Raw genomic sequence first — 14484 nt, forward strand, 5'->3', positions numbered from 1 at the left:
TTACAGTGATCAAGTCTTAAAGGTACAGACAATGTGAGTGGAGAGAGTGTTAAGCACAGGTTAAAGAGATGTGTGTTGTCTCCAGACAGGACAGTTAGTGAGATTTTGCAAGCCCTGGCAAGTCATGGGGCTTACAGATAGTGTGACATGAACCCAAGATCCTGGTTGAGGCCACATTCATGTGTCGGAATTTGGTTATCAGTCTCTGCTCAGCGACTCTGCGTTATCGTGTGTCATGAAGGCCGCCTTGGAGAATGCTTTACTCAAAGATTAGAGGCCAAATGCCCATGACCACTTAAGTGTTCCCCAACAGGAAGAGAACACATTTGCCTGGTGATTGTCGAGTGGTGTTCATTCAGAACAGATGAATAAACACTGCTTGACAATCACCAGGCAAGAGTGTTCTCTTCCTGTTGGGGAACATTTCAGCGGTCACTGGCCTTCAGCTTTCATGACACATGACAATGCAGAGTCAGATAGCCAAGCTCCACACACATGAGGATGACCTCAACCGGGATCTTGGGCTCATGTCACACTATCTGCAAGTCCTACGACTTGCCTGATCTTGCAAAATCTCACTAACTCTCCTGTCTGTAGGCAATACAGATCTCTTTAGCCTGTGCTTAACACTCTCTCCACTTACATTATCTGTACCTTTAAGATTGATTACCTGTAAAGACTCACATTCCAACCATTATTTTGTAAATTGAGTTTGTTTCTTTATATGCCCTGTTTGTGAACAAAACTTCCACTTACCTGATGAAGGAGCAGTGCACCATAAGCTAGTGGCTTTTACCACCAAATAATCTTGTTGAACTTAAACTGATGTCCTGAGACTTCTTACTGTGTTTACCCCAGTCCAACGCCGGCATCTTCACATCATGAATCAAATTATACATTGCCCACAGATGTAGCTGATGCAAATAGATGCCCATTATTTAACTTCAACATTTTATGGAATATTGTAAATATTTGGAATTCAACTGTCATTTTGGATTCATTAATTCTGAAATTTTGGAATACCATACTTCTGATAAAACCACTTGTGTAACTATATAAAAGGGAATCATTCAGGAGGGACAGCAGCTTATTGTACGTCACTGAACCAGTAATCCGGAGACCAAAGTAATGCTGGGCTTGAATTCCATCATGGTAATGTTTGAACTCAATAAAAATCTGGAATTAAAAGACTTATGATGAACATAAAACCAGTGTGATTGTCATAAAAACCAAATTGGTTCATTAATTTGGGAAGGAAATCTGCCATTGTCACCTAGACTCGGCTACATTTGAGTCCCGGGCCGGAATTCTCCAGCCAATCATGCCCCGCCGCCACTTCCAGTGAGGATAGAGAATTTGGCACTCAGTCAAATTTCTGTCCATTGCAATGGGATGGGAGGATCCCAGTTGCAAGCAAGGTCGGAGGTGAGGTTGGAGAATCTGGCCCCAGATCTACAGCAATGTGGCTGACTCTTAGCTACCCACAGAAATAGGCTAGCAAGAGTAATTATGGATGAACAATGAATGTTGGCCTACATAGCATGCCCGATCTGGATACTGATAGGAGGGGAGGGTTATGTGAACAGGATGGGGTGATGTTTTGAATGGGAAACCCAACAACTTGCAGCACAACTTGCATTTTTTCTTACCTATGGCTTAATTGAGCACACAGGAGCAAGTAGCTCCAAATCTTTAACACTGGGCAGAGGGCTAGCTCAAACCCCTTTACCTTAGAGGTCTTTGGATGGGGTGGTGTCAGAAGGGGGAAAGAGTGTGACTTTGGAAAGCTGGGGTGGGCTGTCAGGTGGGGAATGCACACCTGCTGCATCTGGTCCAGCAAAGATAGCTACTTTCTTCTCAAGCTGAACTTGCCTCCATTGAGCTGCCTCAGAGCTGGCAAACCCAGCCTTGCAGTGCAAAACCTGTAAAGCGTGTTAAATCAGAGAGTTCTATCTCATTAAAATGTTTAAATTGAAAACCCACCTCCTGGGAGTGGATTGGCTGCCCACCTCTTGTCCCACTTCTGTTAAACTCTGGATGTTTAGGTAGGTTAGAGGTGGGCAAGAGTCAGATTTTCAACATTTTTACTTCAACATCGGGACTAGAAAAGGCGTAAAATAGTAAATTTTTAAAAAATAATTTGTTGGGAACCCTGCTACCTTTCCACCTCCACCCCAATTAAGTCTGTGGCCTTTGCTTGGCCATCCTGTCCTGCTGCTAATTGAAGCCCTTAAGTGGGCAATTACTGTCCACCCAGGGGTCTTACTCTGCTGCCACTGGCATTCAGTCAATGGTAGTGGCCAGGGGACCCACTATTCAAGGAGCCTGGCAAAATTTGTCAGAGTTGAGTGCGGGTTCCCTTATTCAAAGGCACTGAATCAGGAAGTGAGGTATGGGAGGGCACTGAGAGCCAGGGACAGCCCTTGCTGCCAACTCCCACACTCACACTGTCCCCCTTTCCCACAACCACCTGCCTGCTCTCACTCACCTTTACTTGGGTTCATCCGTGATCCTAAGCCTCAGGGGATACAGTACCAGCAGCAGCCACTGCCTCCATCCTGTAGTGCTGTCATTCAGTGAAGAGGTGTTGGCCTCTGATTGTCTAGCAATGGGAGGGACATCCACCTCCAAGGTCCTTGATTCTAGGAAAGGCCCACTGCTGCTTTTTTAATTACCTGATATGGCACTTAAGAAGGTGTCCAAAGAAAGTGGCGCAGAATTCTCGCCAGCTCTCAATAGTGGGCGAGATCCATTGCCTCCATGAAACACTGCCCTATGTTGTAACTGCCCTTATCCTGCCAGAGTGCCTGTGGCATTTTGTTTTACTGTTAACACTATATTCTGCCAGTTTGTTAACTTGCTTCAGGCAATTCAGCTCACATAGTTTCTAACTGATCCTCTACATATAAGCATTTTGTCTATTCTTTAACAAATTATATTCTTACACTCTTATAGCATGATTTTTTTTCCTGCTATCTGTCTCTAACTCAAACACATCTTACTCTGAATACTCTTGGGAATCAAGCATAGGCACTGGCGAGATAGTAATTTAGAAGTCCAAAATGGACAACAAAACTGAAGAGGTTACTACTGCTTTTATATGGGATTTGTAATAGATTTTCACAATTGGCAGGAAGATTAGAAAAAGCAATCAGAAATGGAGTGAGGATCTTAGATTGCCGATCACAGAACTAGTAATGTTTAAGTAAAAAAGCTTCAGTAAAGGACTTCTGGATCTCCTTCTTGGCAGAGTTGACAGCAGCCTCTGTATAAAGGAAACTGTGGTTAAGTCCAGTTTGCATATGGCAATACATTGGACATATGTATATTATGCTGTGAGCCTGTAGATCCCAGCGATAGCCGGGAGCATAATTGCATTTTTTGTGCCCTACTCTATATGAATAATTTTACAACAGGACAGCAGATTCTGCTCCAAGTTTCTAAATATATCTTAACAAGCTCGAATAGCTCATTAACATAGTCACGGTTCATTTAGTGAGAAACTGAATTTTATTAACTCCACTCATCACAGCAAAACTCTGAGCATGTACATCTTAACTTCTTACCTGAAATAACCAGGGATAGAGGATGCGTGGGAGGGGGGAGAAATAATTTACCAGCAAACTTTCAATTCCAGGTCTGCTGTTCTCAAGCCTATAATGGTCGCTTGGGAACTAATGGGAAGATATTTTGCCTCCAGAGCCCAGCATTTAATTGTGCTTGAATATTTCAGAACAACAAAACATTGACATATGAGGATTGAGGAGCTATGAAAGCTAAATCTTTTGCCATCAAATCTTCTATAAAAAGGTGAATGCAAGAAACACACGTTGAATTATTGGTAGGCAAAACCCTACTTCTAATCTACTTTTCAGAGTTCTATCCAATCTTTGCTGAGGAAGTTATACTGGTGGCTGTTGTGGCTGTGCACTGTACAGATGGCCAACCACGGAGAAGAATCACCGAGTCTGAGGTGGCAAGTTATACCGATGAGGATCTGCCCAGAGAACTTATCTGCAGGCCATTCACGGCCATTTTGTTGTTCAGTTACCAATGCTGCTTATGGCTGATGACCTGAACCACCCAAGGTGAGCAACTTGCTGGAGGCTCAGTCCCTGATCAGCTAAAGACACCTCACCTGTTTGAAGTTCCTCCGTGGTGTCAAGTCTGGGCTGAGCTTGGTCCATGGTGCTGACAGGGGACTCGCGTCGATCACCTCCAGAGGTTTTCCAGGGCAAAGTCAAAAGACACAAATGACTCAGAGTTATTTTGTGATGAGGTCATTAAACTGTTGTCACATGATCAACTCCACATGTCTTAGCTACAGATGAGCGATAAACTGCACTATACCGAAAATCTGAATGAGTCGTTTCTGGTAATTTAAAAAAACATTTGGATCAAATTAAGTTTGGATGAGTAATCCTTTTAAAAAAAAATGATGTTCAACTCCAAAGGAAGCATCACTATTATTTTTGCCCTGGAAATTAACTCCTTGCTATTATGGCAAGTGACTGAAATATGCAAATAAGAAACAGCTGATACAAAGTGTTAACTTTTTAAATACAGTCAAATGTCATATCTGTTCTGGAAGAAATGGACTGTGAATTATAATGAATTATGGTTAGTTTATTGAATCTTAACCAGCAATTTCATGGTGAGTTGTAATCTCGATTTCATGTCAGAATGGGTGAAATAATGATTCTGATAGTTCAGTGGAGGGGCAAAAAAAAAAATCCTCTGGTTGTGTAGTGACAAACCTATACTGGAATCTAATAAATGGGATGTACCTAGCAACCCAACTTCAACTTTGAACTTATGCAAAGTAATGCAGATTGCTTCAGCTAACACCAAAGTAATTGATGATTAAACTCATACATTAGTACCTGTTGAGCAATATTAAATGCGAAATTAAAAAAGGAGCTGCTGGAAGCTGAGGTCAGGGAAAGGCATTATTACAGGACTGATTTTCTTCACCCGCTTTCCTCCTGCCCCAGTATGGACAAAAGCAGTCCCGCTGTTTCCCTTCTCAGATAATCATCCTGGTTTGCTGCATCCAACCATCAGACCCACTCTAAGTTGAATCTTTCCCCTCAAAAACAGCAAGAATTTTAAGCACAGCGATAGGTTTGATAAGGCCTTACTTGTGCATTTGGCAGCTGATGGAGAACCCTAAGTAGTGAAAGTCACCCGTAAACCACAATGAATATATGTACACTTCTCTTTGGAGCCATTAGTGACCTTCCAGCCTGTACTGACCCAAGAGAAGTCCAAAGTGTCAGATTTCATTAAACAGTCCTACACCAGAGAAACTTGTGTGTAGAATCTCAGGAAGTAAATGTCTATGACCAGCAATGTTTCCTCCTGCCCTATTTATATCTCAGTGATTGGCCAGTCCTTCCAGTACGAGCAGGACTCATCTACGTACCTTCTGAAAGCCCTGAAACAAAGCCAGACTGTATGGGAGGCAAGAACCTAATGGAATGGCTGCCATTCCTTTATCCTGACTTTTGTCCCTGAGGACTTGTGAATGCCCCACGAGAGAAAATTGCAAAAACTGGTCACGTTAACTTCTGTACTTCCCCACCGGAATTGGTGTCCTAGTTGACAGGTCAAGCATTTCATTGAGTGTGTCCGAAAGCTTATTTATATCATAATGCATTTGCTTTAAATTACATATGCGATTATCATATAAACACTTGGGGTGCAGGCCAACTATTAAACATTTATAATTTCTAAAATCAAACAAGATAGAGGCTAGTCAGCAGTGAGGTCAGTCTCTGAGAACAATAATTTTCCCTCAGTGTCCCTTACTTCATTTCATTCAATTTCAATAACTCTCACAATTCCTCACACACGACGACTTCAACAGACACGGCTCTTTTCTTCATGTTATACAACTGCCTACTATTGTTTATTTCACCAGAAATATATATTTTTAACTGTAAAACCGCCAAATCCTTCTCATATTATTGTGAAGTTTATCTGCTAAAATTGCATAAACAAGATGGGCGGAATTTTATGACCTCATTGCGACAATTTTGCGGTGGAAAATGTTATAAAATTGACCTGATGCAACTGGCAGGAGTGGCGCCTGTTTTCGCGCCCATTCCCATTTTACCACACACACAAAAAAAAAATCACACAATCGGGACCCCATCCAAAACATCAATTTGCACTATTTTGCATTCATCACAATGTCATTAGCAAGCTTCACTCCCAATCGTCTCAGCCCACCTGCCTTAACCACCTTGCTCACTGCAGCTGGAATGGTGAGAAAAACACCTCAGGTATTAAAGTCGGTTCCAGGTGCCTGAGCAGAGGGGGTGAGGAAGGGGCTAAGTGTCTGCACTCAACCTGCTCCTTGCTGCTTGGGGTGGGGTGGGGTAATTGTTTCATGGTGGCCATGTTGCTTCTTGGGTCGGGGGCGGGGGGGGGAGCGGCCTGCGAGTGTGTGGGGGGCTGCTGTTGTTCACAGGGTCCGACTTTGGACTCTCAGCATGGATCCGCGTCACAGCATTGACCTCAGGTCTTAATGCTGACTTTGGGTCCTAGTGCTGGCAGCAGCAAGCACTGTTGCTGGTGGGGGATGGGCCGGAAACTCTTTGAAGTGGTAGTGCTGCAGCCTCAGGACTTGTCAAGCAGCACTGTCTCGGGCCACTACTGCATGGGTTCTGGGTGCGTTTTTGTGAATGCTAGTGGAAGAGGAGGCTGTGTTGCTATTCTGGGGAAATGTTTGTGGGGGGGGGGGGGGAGGGGGGGGAGGGAATATGGGGAGTGTGTGTTGCTTGGGGTCTGTGGGAGAGGCATGGGAAGTGTGTGTTGCTGGGGGGCCGTGTGGGGGGGGATTGTGGGGAGTGTGTGTTGCTGGGGGGGGTGTGGGGGGGAAATGTGTGGAGTGTGCATTGCTGGGCCGGGGATCAGCAGAGTTCTTTCACCTTTCCATCTGTCTATCTCCTTCCCCAACCCCGCCTCCCCTACAGATTGACAAAATGGCTTTTGTTCTGCAACCCACTGATCTTGCTGTTCTTTTGTTTGCTGCTGGAGTTGAGGAAGAGGGTGAACTGTTGGCAGAGAAGGCCCAGGCCTTATTACTTGCAGGAGTAGAGGTAGACAGCTGCCGGAGGCAGGACATGGCCGCTCTTTGCCCTGGGGGTGGGTGGAGGGGTCATGTGTCATCGACGGCTCCAGCTCTGAACAGAAATAGTGTGACACTTGTGCCATTTGTTGCAGGATCTGGCACCACGGGGTTTGGGGGAGCGCCCGCTCCTGGTGGGTGTGGAAGTAATGGCTACCTTAAACCTTTATGTCACCGGGTCCTTCTAGACCACCAGTGGAGACCTTTGTGGCATTTTCCAATCATCCCTCCACAAGTGTGTGAAGAAGGTCATGGATGCCCTATATGCCCGGTCTGGCCAGTGTATTAAATCTGACCTGGACCAGGCCCAGCAGGAAGCCCAGACTGCAGGGTTTGTGACCACTGCAGGGATGCAAAATGTACAGGGAGCTCTAGGCTGCATCCACATTGTCCTTAAGGCCCCAGTGAAAACGCCAGGAAGATTTATGAACAGAAAGGGCTTCCACTCAATAAATATGCATTTGGGGTGCATGTTTGTTGGTGTGCATCAGCTGAATATCATGCAAGTCTGTGCCAGACACCCCTGCAGCGTGCATGACAATTTTATATTGAGGAGCCCAAGGTGCAGGGATGGTCCATGGATGACATGGAGTTCCCGCTTTGGAGTTGGCTGATGATGCCTGTGCAGAGTCCTGAGACTGAGGCAGAGACCTGATAATAATGAGGCCCACGTTGCCACCTATTCATTAGTGGAGGGGTGCATAGGGCTCCTCAGGATGCGGATCAGGTGTCTGGACTGCGCCGGTGGGACCCTCAATAAGCCCCCGGTATCATCCCGCAGAGGGGAGACCTTTTGGAGGAGGAGAATGTGAGCAGCTGGGCATCGCTGGGAAGGAGGCCACCCAGCAGGAGGATGAAGAGGAGGAGTAGGAGGAGGACCATGATGACCAATGCCCAGGTGCAGGAGGATTCACGGCAGCAAGGGTCAGGCATGTGAGGGTGGCAGGGAAGGCCCTGGTCACCATGCTCTTTGGTCACTAGGGGTTGAGTTGCAACACTAGTGCCCACCGCTGCCCCCCCCACCCCATGCAGCCGTACAATCTCCTGCAACATTGTCACACCAGAGTGGTGGGCCTGGGTGCGCTGTGTTAGTGAGGTTTCTGGCAGGCAGGAGGGTGATGACAACTCGCTAAACACCATTATGATTGTGCCCTCGTACAAACTACCTCCTACCTGAGTTCCACATGCACACTGGCACCTGGTCCACTTCTGAGTGGTGGGAAGGGAGCATAAAAAGCCCCTTGTGGGCAGGTGGGTTGGAGGGAGGGGGTGTGGCAGTGGGCAGGGAGGAGGGAATCTCTCCTGGGTTCTGGGGGTGCCATGGCAGATGCTGTAAGTTGCTGCCAATGCATTCCACTCGCTGTAACCAGTGAAAGGTTTGAGCACCTTGATTTTCACAGTAGCCAATACACTGAGGGACCTCCTTCACCAACAATCAACTCAGTGACCGTCATGGAAAGTTCATTCCTGTTGGAGGCTAATCAGAGACAAATTATTCACAGGTGTGTGGTGAAATAACATTTATTGGTGCCAAAAAAGTGCCTTCAAAATAAGTGATAATATAAAACATATGTAAGACCTTAAAGTGTCTAAATATTCTAGTGTTCCCCTTCACCTGTGCCATCTTAGTCCCGCTCTTTTTAACTTTATGTGGCCTACCTCTACATCTTGGTGTCTCCCCAGGATGTACATTGAAGGTGGAGGTGACCAGCAGTTGACTGCGCCCTGTGACCTGTGATGCTCTTGGCAAGCGTCCTCTGGAGTGCCTGGAATTTGAGGGCCCTGGCCTGCTTCCAGGTATCAGGGACATATCCATGACACCCTCTTCATCCCACTGCCCCTGATGCCCCGCTGTCAGGAAAGGGGGAGTCAGAAGGTATAGTCACAGCCGCAGTTTCCTGGGTGGAAATGCTCTGGCACAGGCTCGAGTTCTTCCTCTTCCCTTGGGGCTCCTGTGGGCCCCTGTGTCATTCCATAGGCAGCAGTCCTTCTGCTGTAAGCTCCAGAAATTCTGGTATCATCTGACCTTGCAGTCCTGGAAGACCATCTCTTTTCCTGTCATGGTGGGCGAGCCCTCAGCGATGGTCCTCTGAGTCGGATGCCACCTGTTAATAGCAACAGCAAGTGCCCTCTGAGACTGGGCCATGCTCTGCAGCCCCTTGGCCATGACCCTCTGTGCCTGGGCCACGTTCTCAATGGCTGCAGCCTTGCTCTGCCTCAGCGCTGTCTTGCTGGATCTCCTGCAAACTCTCGAACCTCTCAGTCATGGACCGCAGAATCTCAACAAGCCTGCTGAGTCTCTCAGCTGTAGTCTGCTGTGACTCAGCCGTGGGACTCTGGCGTGACTTGCTGTGGCTTGGCCATCACTCTGACCTTGCCAGTCTTGGTGATGATTTCTTGCTCTAGGCTCTCCATCGCGGACGCCACCTTGCATTGTTGACCTGGGAACCACGAAAGACAGGCAATAGCTCATCCATCTGAAGACTTTGGGACTCCTCCCAGCAGCCTTGCAGTTGGTCCAGAGTGGCTGTCAGCCCCTCCTGCATTCCCTGGCTGTGTTGCTACATCTCCAGCAGCTGAGGGAGAAGTGATCTCAGAGACCCAGCGTGTAGCCTGGGGCAGCTGATTCCTCGCCTCTGACGGGCCCCATTGTGCCAGAGGGCGCCCTCCTCCACCCAATGTACATCAGCAGATGTGTTGTGTGCCCCAGCCAGTGACCTAGATGCCTCACCACTAACTTGACCCAACAATGTAAGAGTCATTGGGATGGTGAACTGCAAGATGGAAGCTGACACAGAACTGGTATTGGAACTCCCTTCATTGGCTTTCTCCAAGGAGTTTTCCAACCAGTAAGGGGCAGAATCGGTGGGAGCAGCAGTGGGAACCACAATGCCAAGTGACCCCAGTGTGTTGGGGCCTGCCAACAGGACACATGGTTAAGTACAAGGGAGGGAGAGGAATCTGGGCTGCATGCAACTCACTTCAGATATATCCAACGAGTTGAGGATTGGCACGTGCCGGTTCTATGCTCCAGCCCAACCATGCTGTATCCCATACTATGTGGATCCCCTCTCTCCCGCAAGCTCCAGTTCCCTCAAAGGGGGTGATGATCCGGATCTCAGCACACTTCTTTGCCTCTCCTGGTGATTATGGGAATTCTTCTCCTGTGGAGGCATGTAAAATCTGACGGCTTGAGTTTTGGAGTATCAGGAAGTGGCCCTCAGAGGGAAAGGGTTGTGATACTCTTGAGGGGGAGGAGGGAGATGCTTGGGAGTCAGAGGTTGGAAGCACACAGGCTGGGGTGGGGATGGGGGGGGATCTGAGAGTCATTCAGGGGAAAATGCTCGATGAGGTTAAACACTCACCCTTGCTGCCCAGATTAGCTCATTCAGATTCTTGTGGCACTGCTTTCCAGTCCTCTTGGCCAGTGCTCTGGCATTCACACATGCTGTCATGACTCCTAGCCTGCATTCTCTTCCCCTGGGATGATGTCCAGCTGGGAGAAGAGGATGTCCTGCCTTGTCTCCACTGCCTCCAGCAACCTGTTAAGCTCTGTACCCAAAGATCTGGGGGCTGTCTTCCTTGAGGTCATTTCTTCCTGCATTGCCTACCTATCTGTACATCCAAGCTCTCCCTTGTTAGGACAGATCAGCGGCAGGCAGTCTGAGCAAATCACACACCCATTACAGCATTCAGTGAGTTTAATGCAGTTTGCCTTGTTACCATAGGGTGGAAGCCAAGTCAGCACTGCAGATATGCTGATGGGGGAATGTGCCTCTGTGATGGGCAGGGGAGAAAGAGGGTTATGTCACTCAGCAATCGGGACCAGAGGGGTGATGAGGAGGCCATGTGCAAGGCAGTTCTTGGTGGGGGGGGGGGGGGGGGGGGGTGGTAAGGGGGTCAGTAATGTTGGGGTGGTCCCTGATGTCTGTAGCAGGCGTGGGAGGCTTTACCTGGCCTGGGAGGGGGGTGGGGGAGGGGTGGTGGTATCTGTCAGGAGAACAGCTGTTTTTGGTGTTTTTCCTGCACATGAGCAGTTTGTGGCTCCGATCTGAGCTGCAGGTTGTGTAGCAAGTTAAGCCCCACCCACTGCCTCTAGCGGCTAGAAATGGTCTGGCCCATATTTTCAATGACTGACTGCATAAGATTGGGAGTGAAAACGAGTCCAAAAATTGGAACAGGATCGCTCCCCTTTTCACGCTAGTTGGACACTTCAAAAAAATCTTGTAAAATTCCACCTGATTTCTTTTGGCATTGCCAGAGTTAACATTGCAACAGCAAGTGGTTTATAGGCTACAAATTACATGATGCACGTAATAAACGTGAAATTTCCTTGTAAAATAAGTTTGCTTGATTTAAAACTTAGTATTAATAGCAGAAGAATTTCACTCAAATGCAATCGGCATCTATGTGAATATCAGAAAAGATTAGATTTATGGTTTTGCTTCACTAAGGAAAGAAAGTGTTTTAAAAACTGAAAACTGATGAAAATATATTTTTTTTTGATTCTCCCTCCTTCCCCTCCACATTCCTATCTATCAAAAATTATCCAAATACCAGTCCACAATTAATTGCATCATATTTTAATTCCAGCCTAACTGAGCTGTAGTTTCTATTTTGCACAAAATTTAAAAAAATACCCATCACTCTTTCTCTTGTCTCCGAGATACCTAAACTCCCAAAATAATATCTCAACATGAGCTTTGAATTATTTCATTATCTTTTCCCTCCTTATCTCTGTAAACTCCTTCAGGCATACCTACAGCTACTCAAACCCTTCCCAAACTCTTCATTTCTCTATATTTAGCCTTTTGTGCCTCCATATCTCTCTTTACCCTCCTGCTTGTGGTTATGTCTGCATCTGCCAAGAAGCCATGCACAGATTTGCCTTCCTAAAACCCTGCATCCCCCCTCCTTCTCTCTTTACAGCCCTCAGCAAAACTCGCCACTACAGCTAAAACTTAACCACTCTTGCTAATATTTCCTTCTTTAGCTCAGCACTTATTTATTTCTGAATCACCTTGGGGGAATTTTTTATGAACAGTGCCATATAAATGCAAATCAGCTCTTATTTTTAATCCTATAAATGAATGAGAACGGCAAAAGTAACTAATTTTCCATCGGATAAATGGAGGAAATGCTTCCAACCGATTCAACTCAGAAGTGTGGTATTTTACATATAGCAATGGATTAGCATGTAGAAATATGCAAATAAATTTTTTTAGGACACAATTATTTTAAATCAAGCTTTTGTTGCTCTCTCTCTCTATATATATATGAGACTTTTAATACAAGTTGAATAAGGGACAGTCAAGAATAATACTTGAAAATATTTGCGGCAAAAGTCAAAATAGGGTGTTTCAATAGTAACAGGAAATGTCAAAAATGCACAGCATTTTAAGAAACTTAAGAGTAAGATAAGCTGCCATCCCAGATTTGAAGAAAATTATTTTTCTGTTTCAGATTTTGATTGCCTGATTGTATACCCTTTTCACCATTTTGTTTTAAATTTCAGATTTCCAGCATTCTTTCTACCTCTATAGAGTGGTTTTTATTTCACAGATGCATTCTTTTTGCCGTTGACTGCCTTCTTTATGAATATACAGAGTCACATTCTAGATTTATAATTTAGTGTACAATTTTGCTTTATTGAAGTCTTGCTGCTTCAGATTCAATTCCTTGATGAACACTTGACCGTACTGCAAATTATGAAGAACTCAATAGCCTTCCCTGCAACCAATTAAGTTCTATATTTAAATAAGCAGTGAATAGTGTAATAGATAAGCACTTGTAGGTCACTGACGCTATTCAGGAATTTCAGTTACACAACTCAGGATGATTAAGGATAATAAACTGTGCAGCCACAAAGGCAATTCATTAAAAATTGCAAAATATCACCATTGTCCTTCCTGGGTAATAAGCCCTGGTATTTCACAAATGATACTTCTTGCCAATTATCTCAAATACCTGCTGAATAATTTAATTGAAACAGGAAGGAACCATTGTATTTAGGAGACATTTATTAAGGCTACTCTCGAAACACTGCTTTAAAAGAATAATAGAATTCTCTCAAAAATGGTTTAAAAGTTGTAAGTAGAGAGTTGCGTAAAACCCAATATCTCAACTATCAACTTCTTCTACAAGTCTGTAGACCATGATCTACCAAGTCAAAAAGGGCATTAAGGAAGCATAAATAGATACTGAAATGGACAATAAAGCATTTAATGGACCTACCTTTTGGATGCCAAGGGTCCATAAACTCGTACTTTCCCATCCCAACAGTCCGTAACATCTGCACACCATTTCTGTTATCTTCAATTTGTGGTGGATTTAAAGGAAGATGGGAAACAACTTGCTCATTGACTCCTTGAGCATTACTAGGAAGAGCTGCTGAGGGCACAGCAGATGGATGCAGAATGGGACAACTCATGTGACCGTTCCCTACTGTGCTTGGGACAGCCTGAGTCACCTGACCCACCCCAGTGAGAGGGGACATGGTAATCGGCTGACTAGTTGTATACAAAGGCTGACTCTGCAGATTGACAACCATGTTGGTTAAAGGTTGTGAAGGATGTTGTACTTGATAATGCGCTGTCATTAGTGGAAGTTGAGGGGGAACTGGAGGTGGCATTGTGGGTGTAACTCCAATCACTGGACCTTGAACATTGAATGCTGGTGGCTGTGCCATTCCATATGTAGGAGGTATTAGGGCAGGCTGGCCGACTGCTGCAACTGAAGGGACCCAGGATGTTGGACCTGAAATTTAAACAAATAAATAAATTAATAATTTCCATCTTTACAAAGTTCACATAATCTTATGATCATACCAATTACCTGGGATCTATGTGCCTGCTCAACAATCTTCAAACACATATGTATTACCTGATGTTTCAAAAGCTCTTTGCGAAACTTTTAATGTTTCTCTTCTATATAATAAAGCTTATAATTTATCAGACTCTTCCTCAGATCCTATAATGAGATGAAAAAATAGAGACAGAGAAAGTATCTGTGTGTGTGCATGCGTGTGGATGCATTGCATGTTTGTGCATGCGTGCTCTTGTTCGTGCATGCATGTATGTACGTGCATGCAGTGTTGGTGACATGTTGAGTGGGAATGGCTGTTAAATACTATGATCACATGATGGTCATAAATTTGTAAATATAGATCTATGGTAAAAATATAAATATTAAACAGAGAATGTTGCAAGCTGTCAATGCTATGTTGACATGGCTACAAAAGAGGATGTCTGTCAGAATTGCAGTCATTATCCTTGGGAGTATGAGTAGAGTAGGAGTATGAAGTAGCTGCTGAGCTTGTGAATGAACTACTCTTCATTAAAAGTCCCAAT

At 45.3% G+C, this 14484-nt stretch overlaps 1 protein-coding gene across 5 annotated transcripts in view; it reads right to left on the reverse strand.

Annotated features, from left to right (window-relative positions):
- The window catches only part of klhl29 (kelch like family member 29), a 409579-nt gene that overhangs the window by 142314 nt on the left and 252781 nt on the right, over window positions 1-14484 (reverse strand). For 4 of the 5 annotated variants that reach the window (XM_080192214.1, XM_080192213.1, XM_080192215.1 and 1 more), the window contains 2 exons: window positions 13370-13891; window positions 4139-4216 (listed from right to left, as the gene is read on the reverse strand). In XM_080192214.1, the coding sequence (XP_080048340.1) occupies window positions 4139-4216; window positions 13370-13891 (600 nt within the window). The remainder of the gene's footprint in view (window positions 1-4138; window positions 4217-13369; window positions 13892-14484) is intronic. The other variant, XM_080192217.1, reaches the window with a different exon arrangement.

This window comes from Carcharhinus amblyrhynchos, chromosome 7 (genome assembly GCF_965287045.1).
Source record: "Carcharhinus amblyrhynchos chromosome 7, sCarAmb.v2.hapA, whole genome shotgun sequence".
NCBI classification, from domain to species: Eukaryota; Metazoa; Chordata; class Chondrichthyes; order Carcharhiniformes; family Carcharhinidae; genus Carcharhinus; species Carcharhinus amblyrhynchos.